This window comes from Drosophila subobscura, chromosome J (assembly GCF_008121235.1).
Source record: "Drosophila subobscura isolate 14011-0131.10 chromosome J, UCBerk_Dsub_1.0, whole genome shotgun sequence".
In the NCBI taxonomy this organism is placed as follows: domain Eukaryota; kingdom Metazoa; phylum Arthropoda; class Insecta; order Diptera; family Drosophilidae; genus Drosophila; species Drosophila subobscura.
This window is the reverse complement of record NC_048532.1, coordinates 10,165,924-10,178,525: the sequence shown is the minus strand read 5'-3', so window position 1 is coordinate 10,178,525 and position 12,602 is coordinate 10,165,924. Positions and strand designations below refer to the sequence as shown.

The following is a 12,602-nucleotide window of genomic DNA, read 5'->3' as shown; positions in this document are numbered from 1 at the left end:
TTGGAAGTCAGGGCATCAGGTTGGGCAAAGAAAATGTCTTTTTATTTTTTTAAACAGCAAAAACGCTGCTGGAAAATTTATCGTTTAAAATGGGGAGATAATAAAGCTACAAAAAGGGAATATCTAAGCTGCAGAAATGTGGATTTAAAGGGAAGATTTGGGATAGTTTGTGGACTTTATAGTTTGAAAAGAAATGGACAACAAATGGCAACCAAAAGTTGGCCAAAAACAGAGGCAAAACGCATTAAAGACTTAAAGATTTGCTTCCTGTATACATGACAGATCGCTGGTCATGGAAATTAGGCCTTGGGCAGTGTCCCAGCTCCACTTCAAGTGCCCCGTTCCGTGCTGTCTTTGCTGGAATGGTACTGCTAGTGTTCGCTGAGCAGAGTTCCCGGAATAAGTTGTGCCACATTGGCAATGCTTGATGTTGGCCCATCAATTTTGGTGGGCAATCAAAGTGCCTGGCATTTCTGCAGCCCACTGGCGGGCCACCAGTTTGCGCGCTCGTTACTCATTTCGTTTCGGTATGTCTGACATTTGACATGATTATGTACATTTGTCCCCCGATGGCACTGCCAACGCGAAAAGCTGACGTAATTTGCAAAGAAACACTGAAAGCCTCAGCCCAAACCCAAGCCCAAGCCAAAGCCCTGCCAGACTGGTGGCTGTTGGTGTTGGTGACCCCGACGAGCTCTAATCTATCAGCGGTTACCTCGAAATTCTTGCACTTTTCGCTCTTTTGGCGCGACAAGAGCGCGACGCCTGCTCCTGCTCCTGCTCCCATTCACACTTCCTTTTTCCTTTTTTGTGTGCCGTGTTTCGGGGCCAGGCACAAGTGTCCTCGCAGCACTTTTTCTTTTTTATTTCTTCGTTTTTTTTTTTGTTACTTTGTAACGCAAATTCTGAAGTAAGCATGAATAATGCATGCATTGTGTGTAATTCTTCAAGTACTTTCGCTTCAAGACCGACGACAAGCACACATCAGCAGGGGCTGCCAGTTCCCCTAGCAGTCCCAGCTCCACTCCCATTTCTGTGGCCCTTCTAGACCAGACCACAACCTATTTATATTGCTGCTGTATCCAGCAGGATGCCTCTTTGGTGTCGCAATTTATTGCGCGCTCTTTGAATTACAAATGTATTTAAATTACATTTTCTTTTGGGGACACCGACCAACCATCATTTCTATGCTGATGTGGCAGTAACAGGAAGGAGTCTCCTCCTTGCTGGACTTATATCCATATCGATCTTTTGCTTTGGAAACTTGCTGGCAATATGGAATCGATATGCGAAAAGCACAAACAGCTAATGACAAGGCAGTGGACGGACGAACAAGACGCCCATTTAATGGAGCTGTTTTAGCTGAATAATGTAGAAAACAAAACGACAGAGATTGACCCAGCTAAAGCCTCTGGCAAAAAGAGGGGCTCCAGCTGTGCCCTCTTGGCTCGGGGAATCATATAAAATGCAGCATTCTGGCTGGTTCCCACCGACCGTTTGTGGCAAATTACAGATTTTATATGTCATAAATGCAACACAAATCAAGGGGCAACAGGCATAACGAATATGCAACGTGACAAGCTAATAATATGCAATTGAAATTGGACTACAAATCTACTCTGAAATGTATTATTTTCTGCTTAACGGGGAATGCCTTTTTCTACGATATTTCTTTTGACTCTTTCCCAGTAAAACATTTACCAGGCAGCCCAAAAAGTTTCCCTAAACATGCAGCAAAATCTGACTGTTCCTTAAGCCTTTTCTGCATTTATTTCCATCAAAAACTTTGCCAATTCTGTAGCCAAATCTACGCTAAAATTCCCTCAAGCTATAAGTTAAATGTGCCTCTGTAATGTTCAGCCTAAAAGGTTCTTCCTATAGCTATTTTATATCCCCTCAAAAAGTGATTGGAACGCGCCCGAATCGAAGTGGAAAACCCCCGATTCAAACTGATGAAAATGCGTTATAAATTATACAGCAAAGTGACGCAGAAATATATTCACAAAGCAGTCGAAAACTTTACAGTTTTCGGACATTAGATGGTGTAGCCTTTTAATGCTATTAGGCAGACCCGTGAACCCATGACCCGACGCGTAGGCTTACCGTTGGAAATTCACTTTGTCATTTACACAGCCATTAGCTGGGAGTGGGGTTGGGTTGGGGATACAAAATGCCGAGAGCATAGTGATGAGAAAAGCCTGAGGAGTTCGCCTTTTTATTCGCAGGGGCAGGGAGTGGACAGGAGAGCTGAGAGCTGCCAGGTGCTGCCTTTTCCATTGCTGTTATTGACCAAATGAGCACCGCCAAAGTCCGCCCTTAAGGTACAACTTTACAGCGAGCGGAGGATTGTGTCGGAGGGATTCAAACTTTTAAAAGTTTTCAGCTTTTCACTTTTTTTCTTTTCAATTTAGGCGAAGAAGCTGATGGCTGGATGGCTGGATGGCTCGCTGGCTACTGTATCGAAAGTAGGAGCCATTGGGCAGGGGTCCATGGAGCGTCGTTAATGGTTTTTGCGAAACTTATGAAACAAACTATGTCCGTCCAGAGCCAGAGTCAGGACACAAGTACGAGGGTACGAGTAGAGTGAGAGTTTGGTGTGACAGGAGTGGCAGGAAACCGATCGAAAGAGAGTTGCTAGAGGAGTTTCCAAGAGGTTTGAGCTGCGGAGAGGCAGATTGGAGCTGGGAAAGTGAACTTGATTGAAGTTTTTGTGGATTATACCTGCGGGAAACTGAACCAACGTGAGTTTAGGTGGAAGAGTGAGATTTATGAGTGTGAAATTGATGTGCAAAAATGATTAATTGGTTCCCAAAATTATTTTAAACTTATCAGCACTTAGAAGTGGTTTTTCCTGCGTTGATTTTGTGTTAGAAGCGAGCGCCACGGGGCTCTAAAAGAGCGCTTTTCAGCCTCTACTTTGTCTTGCAATCCCTTGTAGCAACCCTCGCATCACTCAACACACACACACAAATTGCAACTGCCCCGTGTAATGTCACGTACTTTCACTTTTCTACTCACGCCTCAGCCCCCCACAGCCAGCGACGGCTCCATCAAAGGGCAGCCCGGTGGCGGCTCTGGCGTCAATGCGTCGTCCTTCGAAAAGCGAAACCCATTCAAAGCCTTCGTGCGTTTGAATTCTATTAGCTGCAGAAAGGATTTCTCTCGCTCTTCTCGCTCTCTCCCTCTCCGGGACAGGCTGCTGTCATAAGCACTTTTTCAGTGTTGCCGGCAGTCCGTGTCCGTGTCCGTGTCGGGTTCTGCTCCGTTTGGTCCAAACCCCCCATGCCAGCGTTACGTTTGTCATTTAGCCTGGGGTGGGCAGCGGGGACTGTGGTGTATTCTCATCATTTTCAGTTCTGAGCTGTGGGCTTGGGCTCCTGCTGCTGCCAGCTCTGACTGTGGCTGCTGCTCGGTGGCTCCTTGGTTCCTGCTTCTGCTCGTGCTCCGTGCTCCATGCACATCCAATTGACATTTCAGCTTAAGTCACATTGTATGGTGGGGGGGCAGGGGAGCAACACAAAGGCAACGGACGAAACGCCAGCGAAACGGAAAGGGAAAGCAAAAGCAAAAAAAGAAAAAGCAAAAGCGGGGACAAGTAGCTGTAGCTGAAGCTGAAGCTGTCCGCCATTCAAACACCCAACGAAGCAATGGACTTCCCTCTCTCCCACCTCTCTCACTCGCCCTCCACCTCTTTTGCTGCATTTATTCTGCTCACTGTGCGCAAAACAAAAGCGCCAGGAAGGAAGTGAAGGAAGTAAAGTGCAAAAGCTGCAACGGCAACAAAGGCGCACACAATTACCAAGCACTGTGTGCTGCTCCTCTCTCTCCCTCTACCTCTCCCTTTCCCTCCCTCGTGTTTACACAAAAACATTTAGACTGCAGCAAGCCAGAGATGGACCAGGGATGGGAGGAGTCTTTGAATGTAGGTTAATGGATGCTGGCAGGGGCAGGGAGCAGGGAGCAGGGGCCACAGCCAAAAGGATTGACATGAACAAAGCCAATGATGAGGAGCAAAAGTTCCCCTGGATGGGACAATTTCGGTGGCAGTCAGGGAGCATCCAGTGCCAGGCAGGGGGCAGGGACTTATTTGCTGTCTTTCCAATTAGTTCACAGCTGTTCCACCAGCCTCAAACTGCCCAAAATCTCATAGAGAAAAAAGCGATTTCTGATGCCTGTCCTTGCCACTGTCCCTAACAACGCAGCCAAATGAAGGCAATATCTCAAATGGGGAACCACATAAACGAAATAATAAATATCAAATGATTCCATAATGAATGCCAGGCAGGCATTCTGCACTGCCTGGAGACGGGTGGGACCTGACTGACTGACATGCCAAAGGACCCAGCGGCCAGAGTGCTGGCTCCACCCCTCCTGCCTCACTGCCTGGCATTTCTTTCATTACAGAAATTGCAAAGAGAAAATATAAAAAATTTCTTAATTTCGTTTCGTTTCATCATTGGGAAAGGAGCAGCAGCAGCAGGCGGGCAGCGGGGGACAGTGGCAGCGACAAGATTTACAACATACTGCGAGAGCATAAAATAAAAATCTTATTTTTCGTACAAATGCGAATAGCAGGGGGCGGAAAGGAGGGGAAAGGCAGCGAAATAAATAAAATAAAATAGAATAAAAAGAAGAGAAAGACGGGGAATAGAATGAATAAAAATACTCGAACGTACAAAAGGCAGCGCCAGGCACATCACCCCCACCAGTCCCATTGTCTACTCCATCCACGTCCCCACCCCCTTGGGTATCTATGCGTTGACAACCGTAATAGTTCGAGAGGAGATGGCAATGTGTTCATGGCAGAACATTCGCCACTGGAACGCATAGCCACCACTTCCCCAACCCAGCATTTCAGTGCAATAAAACGCACATGTGCCAGTCTGCCTGCCCCCTCTACCCTCAGCCGTCACATAATTTCTGTGCGTTTGGCAAATAAATTTGATTTTGAGCGAATTGCCGGCAGATTGACTCTCTCTGTGGATGGATGTTAACTTGCGTTTGCTGCCAACTGACATTGGGGGACACACCATCCAAGGTGAATTCACTTACAAGGTGACGTCTTCAACAAAGGACAATCTCTTTCTATATCTATCCCTTTCTATCGCTTGTATCTGTTAGCGTGAATAAGTTATTGGTGCTCCCCACAGCGGACGACGTCACCTTGTAAGTAAATTCACTTTGCCCGCACCCACCCCCACACACACTACACGCACGCTGCAGTAGGGAATTCGCTTGTCGCTCTCCGTTTGTCCGTTCTTCGCTTTACGCTCTCCGTTTGTCCGTTCTTCGCTTTACGCTCTCCGCTTGTCGCTCTCCTCGTGACGCTCACCGCTGTCCTCTCTCCGCTTTACGCTCTCCGCTTTACGCTCTCCGCTTTGCGCTCTCCGCTGTTTGCGCTGAGCTCGGCTCGATGGAGCACTCCCCCGCCTCGGCTCACCATCAAGCTGTTCGTTGACCTTCTCAGCATTGAAGCGTAGATTCAGCGGCGAGCAGCAAAGCGACACACAGGCACATAAAAAGGAAATTGAAACCGCATTGCCGTTATAATTTACATATATGTATGTACCTACAGATATTCCTGTAACTTTTTGGCTGTAGGCTAAGGAAATGTAACGAAATTGTAGCGTATTTGCCAGCTGAAGAGTTTGATTTGCCCTTTGAGTTCTGTCTCAGAATGCGTTTTTGAAATTACTCCAAAATAGACAAGAGATTTTTGGTAATTTCTATGACACATTTTCTATATTTATAGTTCACTTTTTATACGAAATTTAGGCACTAATACGCTGAGGAGAGACTAAGAAAAGCGGCCTTCTTCAGTTTTCCTTCCTTCTTCCCTCTGTCCAGCGTTTTATATGAACAATTCAAGAAAAATCTAAATTATTTGCCCAAAATTCGCTGCAAAGTCCACAAAATATTTGTATAAAAGTTTAACGCCGCACATTTCTGACTGATTTCTACTGATTATTGGTACAGTTTGTTGGCAGAAGTTCGCTCAGAAGCCATTCATTAACAAGGAGCGGCGTTAGACTGCCCGAAACGTTCATTTGACAGATGCTCAACACTCGCCCCAACACGCCCAAGGGGGAAGGCAGCGAACCAGAGCCAAAGGGCAGAAGCAGGAGGCGGGAGGCAGTAGCAGGAACAGCTACAGAGATAGAGATTGGGGAAAGGCAGAAAGCAGCAGAATAATTCAATGCAAAAAGGAAACAGCGCCGCACAAGCACGCGCTGATAAATGGAGTGGGAGGAGGAGTGAAGGAAGAACTGAGAATGGGAATAGGAGAAGGAACGGGGAATGGGGAATGGGGAATGGGCATGGAACTGGTGCTAAGGAAGCTGCTGCTGATGGAGGTCACAGGAAGCGCGTAGAAACGGAAACGCAAAGGACAAACACGCCACGGGGACAGAGGACAAAGGTCACAGGCAGCATGGCCGGGGGACCCACTGAGGTGTTGCCGCACAGGAAAAGCTTCAATCAGCGAAAAAAAAACACGAACTACACACATTTAGTGTTTATTTCGCATTTATCGAGAGTCCGGAACGGGTCCGACCGGGAATCAGCAGAGACCGGGAATGAAATCAGCAAGAAATAAATGTCCTTGTCGGCAGCCACACTCCGCCCCTGCCCCCCCTCGTACACAATATATAAATTGTTTCCAAATCATTGGATGCGGCCCAGGCCACAGCCAGAGCAAAATACGAAAATGAAATTAAGTCCAACGAGGGGACAGGAACAGGAAAACGGACAGGCGATAGTCGCACTTGGGGCTACCCTTAAGGCTGCTCCAAGACGAGCTTCCAGGCAAAACTTTGCCACTTCTGTGGCTCAAAATATCTTCAAACTCAACTGGCAGACAAAATCATATGCGGCTGTTCTCTGACGAGGGCATCGGCGTCACAGTCAATGAATGTTTGCCCCGAGTGACCGACTGCCGGCATGAATAAAGATTTCAAGCGCATGAAATCTGCCAGAGACATTAAAATTGGAACCCAAATGCCTGTCCCACAATTGATGCGTGCGGTTTTGATGGTAGAGCAGCGGCAGGACCCAGCAAATGGCTGGACATTGCACGTTTGATGTAAGCCAAGCTTTGATTTATGTTTGATTTTGCAGCAGGTCAGGCAAACATTTGTTTAAAAGGGCATTAGGCAGGACCTCGAGGCAGTGCAGTTACAAACGAAAATTCAGGCTCCAAATCCTTGCAAAATTCTGCCACATTTTGTGAACATTTTGTTAACATTTTTGCTGCCTTTTTCTTGGCAATTATCTTGTCGGTTTGGACATCCGCTGTTCTCAGCCGTCAATCAAAGATTTTTAAAAGCAAAGTTTTGCCGCAAGGAGTCTGCCTGCCACACACATCCCTTTCCCTCCGCCCACCTCCGCCTAAATACATATTTATTTATGCCTCTCCGCCTCCGCCTCCGCTGCTTTGCCATTTGTATAAAGTGTTTGCACTTAATAAACCCATTTTGCTAAGCTCTCTGCTTCCTGCCACCCCCAGCCCCAGCCCCAACCCAGCCCCTTGCCACATTTAACTGTTATTTCAGGCATTAAAAGTTCCCATTGAGTGGCAAGAGGAAGTGAAAACAATTATCTCCCGGAAAGGTGAAACATAAATCCTCGAATTCCTCGAAAGTAAATTGCAAATTTTCGTTTATTGCTTTCCGTGTGTCTGCCTCAGCCTCAGCCTCTGGGAGATTTGCGGTTCAATCGAATCGATATTCTGTGTTATCATATTTATTATGCAAACACACTCCTGCGACTCCTGCGAACACAAACGTAATGCCAATTGGTGTTGAGTTGCCAACAAAAAAAGTGACACACGCGCCCAGCTAAATCCTCCTCCCCCCCAGCGCCTGCCACACTCCACACACAGTAGAAAAATGCAAATGGAAATACGCAAAGAGAAAGCCATAGAAACCGCAAGCGGGGGAGGCTCAGCGCCGAGGATTGCCATCGTGAAATGTATTTTGATTCCGGCCTGGCCCTCAAGTGTGATTGGTATTCGAATTGAACATTCGAGTGGCCTGCTCCGGTACCTGCCATAGAAACACACACACACACACACAGCACACACACATTTGTACACTCTTGTAGGTGGCACACTCATTTGGGTAAAATAATCAGGACAGACGTCACAGCCGCCACATCGCTTCAATTATCGAAAACTAAATTAATATGGGAGATATTTTACAGTGGAAAAATTATGCCATGAATACAAAAAAGGGAAATTAAATAGAATTCATTGTTATTAAAAAATAAATATACTAAGAAGTCTTTTATTTCATTAAAATATAAAACACCCCAAAATAAATCTTATTTATGACTGTTTCCGCAACTCCTCGCAACCAGTTCGGAATAAAAATCTCGAAGTAAAAAGCCAAGTGCTGCTGGTTCGACCGAGTCGGAATGCAATCAATTTAATACTCTCCTTCTTTCAATTTCGCTATTCACCTATTACATGCATGTTCTTCCTCTTTGTCTATCGATATTCACATATTACATGTATGTTCTATAGCACCAAACTTCTGTGAGCATGTCAAAATGCAACAATTCAATATCTTAATGCTACAAATTCATTTTACTTATATCCAAATACTAATTGCTCCCGGCCATAAGCCCTTTGCGCAAATTTGGCGTAAACAATGACAATTACCGAAAATATATTTATTGCGTCTATGAAAATATTTAATTTATACAAAAAAAGTATTTATAATTATATATTTACCACATATCTAATTTATTATTATTATTGTCTTTTGGTATCCCAACTACTTTTAATCGTGTAAATTAGTTGCACGATTTATTTGGCCTCTGCGTCTGGAGCGGCTTAATTAATGTCTAAAATATTTTTAATTTAAATTTGAAATATATTTAAATGAATTATTTTCATATTAATGTCAAAATGTAAGCTAAAACCATTTATTTACTTACAATTTCCACATTTTCACGCGCATAAAATATTTACATATTTATTTGCATATCAAAATATTTAAAACTAGTCAGCTTTTTCTCTCTGTGTATGTGTAAACAAGTGCTCCAAAGAGTGTTTAGATTTTATGCTAAATTATAAGTGCCAACCTCACGCTTTTAAGAGTATATTTAATATTTTATTTTCAATTTGATTATTTCTCATTTCAGTTGGTGGCAGTGCGCATGAGGAGGAGGGTAAGCCAGCTAAATATTTACTTGATTTTAATACATTTATTAATACATTTTTACTTACTTATTTAATGTGTAAAAAATACTTTACCAAAAATTAAGAATGTCATTTAAAGAATTCAATTCCGATTTCATCTGCTAAGCTTTAATTTGAAATTTATGCTGCAAAAATGCCAGCAACTATAGGCAAAAAAATGGCAAAAAAATAGACAGAAAATACTATTATTAGCCACTTTTATTGTGCAATAATACAAAAGCCAAGCCTACATTTTCGTGTACAAATAAATGGCGACAATCAGCCCGTAGAGCCCCAAGACCTCGGCAAAGATGAGAATGAGTATCATGCCCACGAAGAGTCGCGGCTGCTGGCCGGTGCCCCGAACACCAGCATCGCCAGCAATGCCAATGGCAAATCCTGCCGCGAGTCCAGGCAAACCCACGGACAAACCAGCGCCGAGGTGCACGTAACTGTCGTGAATGCTGTAGTCCTCGTTGATGGAGCCAGCGATCAGCACGGAGACAACCAGTCCGTAGATGGCAATGATGCCAGCCATGACCACGGGTATGAGTGACTTCATGAGCAGCTCTGGCTTGGCCACGGCCATCTGGGCAATGCCCATGCCGGACATGGCAGTGCCATAGGAGGCGCCGAGGGCGGGGAAAATAATGGCACAGGCGGCGCCAAAGCTGCCGAGAAAAATGGCATACGGCGGATTGGTCTCCTGCAGTCCAGCGTCGTACATGATGGGAAATCTTTTTTGGATCAAATTATAGAAGGTTCTACAGATAGATTGATGGATAGATCCAGGCTGTATTCCAAGTAGAACTGCCTGAAACTTTCTGCTCATGTCGGAGCCTCCTTCGCTTGCTGTTTACTGCCCGCCTCCGATCAAAGTTGAAACTTGCCCATTTGTGGTTCCCAAAATATGTTTACAAATTCATGAAGGATGTTGTCTGTGTCTTTGTCCTGCTGCCCTGAGCTTGCTCCGTGCGGTTTGGGCCACAAAACCATTTTGCTATTGAAAATCGATGCTGCGGCTTCTTGTGTGCGCTTTGAGTGGGTTTTGCCCCAAAGGCCCTCACGCCAGCCACTCGTTTCAATTAAACAAATTGCAAAATATGAAACCGGAATCGTTGTCGAGCGGTAAAAAAAGGAAACAGGAGTCGCCCCTCCACCCACTTTTCAGTGTTTTGCTGCGAATGGAAATTTGTGGGCAGCCAGGCGGCTGGATAAATTGTTTGTGGAGGCTTTCAATCGCTGCTCGGTGCCTCACAGTTCCTCGAACTCTGCCTCTGATAATGCTCCATTAAAGAGTTTCAAATTTTTCCGATTGTTGTTTATTTTTCTGTGTACAAATCCAACGTGTAAGCATGAACCAAAGTTCTACTTGGTGTACAAATAAATAGCCACGATCAGGCCGTACAGCCCCAGCACCTCGGCAAAGATCAGAATCAGAATCATGCCCACAAAGAGGCGTGGCTGCTGGGCAGTGCCCCGAACGCCAGCGTCGCCGACAATGCCAATGGCAAAGCCCGCCGCCAGGCCCGAGAAGCCAACGGAGAGCCCAGCGGCCAGATGAATGTAACCCTTGCGAATGGTGTACATGGGCGAGAGGGAGCCAGCAATCAGCACGGACACAACCAGCCCGTAGATGGCAATGATGCCGGCCATAACCACCGGAATGATGGACTTCATGATCAGTTCCGGACGCATAACGGCCATGGCAGCGATGCCCGTGCCCGATTTGGCTGTGCCGTAGGCGGCGCCCAGAGCCGAGAAGATGATGGCTGAAGCGGCGCCCATGCCGCCAAAGAAAAATGCATACGGAGGCCTGTCGGCCTCGTTTATGACGAGCTCTCCGGACATCTTCTGTGGAGTAAATGGGTGTCAAAACTATGCAAAAATGTAAGAATTGCTCTTACAATTATTCACAAAGTTTCAGTCTCTGTCGATTTTAAGTAGAACTACTAAAAGCAAGGAATGACTTTTGGCACAATTCTTATCACAAATGAAAGTCCTAGCCTGCTGGGATCCAACTCTATAGATGCGCCTATGTTACTTAACAGGCTGTTCGCTCAACAGTACAGAGCAATGCTCAGCCACACGCTTTCGTTTTCTAGAATTTGCTCCAGCGACATGTTAAATTAGCAGCCAGTTAACAGCGAATGAAAACGAAAGTGAGTAATGGTTGCATGTTAATTTAGCAGTCAGCTAACAGCGAACGAAAACGAAAGTGAAATGCGGCACTGACCTACATTAACATTGTGATCTGCACAGCTATGCTCGGCCGCACACTTTCGCTTTCGTTTGCTCCAGCGGCATGTTAAATTAGCAGCGAGCTAACAGCGAATGCAAACGAGAGTGAGATCTGCATACATGCCGACATATATACATATGCTCTTGTTCGGTAGAACTTTCGCTTTCGTTCTCTGCTTTTGACGAGGGAGCGGGAGACGCTAAGCTCGAGCTAATCTCTGCTGCACCGCTCTCACCAAACACTTTCGTGACAAATTACACACACATACACATATAAGCTCGCTCACTCAGTTTTGCGTTCGTTCTTTTGCAGGTAGGCGAAGAAGCTGCATGCCGCCCACACTGTTGTTGTTGTTGTTGTCACAGCTTGCAATGAGATTGGGAGAGCAAAGACGAACATGAACGAAGGCCGATCCGATGTCTGATTTGGGCTTTGGGCTGCATACGCATGCACTGAAATCACAGCGCTTTCAGTTCCCCCCCGCCATGCATGTAAAACGGTCAATTAAATTGTGTGTTTAGAGCTGCGCGCGCGTCTATATGCACAGTTTATTACATACATATGTACATTTATATACGAAAAGTTTTAGGCGCCGCGCGCATGTTTCTGTTGTAAAGAGAAGCCTCGAAAAGGCTAATTGAAGTGCAGTTTGTGGTTTGCATCACCATTCCGTTAGAGTTTAATTTTTTGCGTTGTTTTGTGCTTTTTTTTTCTGTGAGAGTGGGAGTGTAACCAAAAGAAAAACAAACTAATAACCAAACCAAACGAACAAAAACCAAACCAAACCAACAATAACCAAACCAGCAATCAAAGAACGCCACAAATCATATTCAACGCTTAATAATTATGGTAGCCGGTGAGTCATTATGTTTATATTTATTACCATTTTTTCCTATCCCCTTGCATTCTTCGTATTATTTTATTTAAATTTGTTTTATATTTAAATCTGTTTGATTGGAAAACGCATTTCGAAGCTTAGAAATTCAGCGAAATTCAAGTTTTGGTAGTCAAAAGATTCCGTTTGGATGCCTTTCGCCACTTCCCCAATAAGACATAAAGTCTGTGTGTCTCTGTGCGTTTGTCCTTTCACAGTTGTTACGCGATTGCGAGATGTTTTCTATTAAAGATTTATGCCGCGTTGAGGGACTTTGGCTCCTTTCGGCTTATGTCCATTGTTGC

The 12,602-nt window shown here is 45.1% G+C and overlaps 2 protein-coding genes across 2 annotated transcripts; both read right to left on the bottom strand.

The window, feature by feature from the left end:
• Window positions 1-9,385: 9,385 nt before the first annotated feature.
• On the bottom strand, window positions 9,386-9,953 carry LOC117893266 (V-type proton ATPase 16 kDa proteolipid subunit-like). The gene has a single exon (XM_034799833.1). The coding sequence runs from the start codon at window positions 9,906-9,908 to the stop codon at window positions 9,429-9,431; it is 480 nt and encodes a 159-aa protein (XP_034655724.1). The 5' UTR covers window positions 9,909-9,953; the 3' UTR covers window positions 9,386-9,428.
• Window positions 9,954-10,534: 581 nt separating this feature from the next.
• LOC117893265 (V-type proton ATPase 16 kDa proteolipid subunit-like) lies at window positions 10,535-11,038 on the bottom strand. Its single transcript, XM_034799832.1, has one exon. It carries the CDS (start codon window positions 11,030-11,032, stop codon window positions 10,550-10,552), a length of 483 nt encoding a protein of 160 aa, XP_034655723.1. The 5' UTR covers window positions 11,033-11,038; the 3' UTR covers window positions 10,535-10,549.
• Between the last annotated feature and the right edge of the window lie 1,564 nt (window positions 11,039-12,602).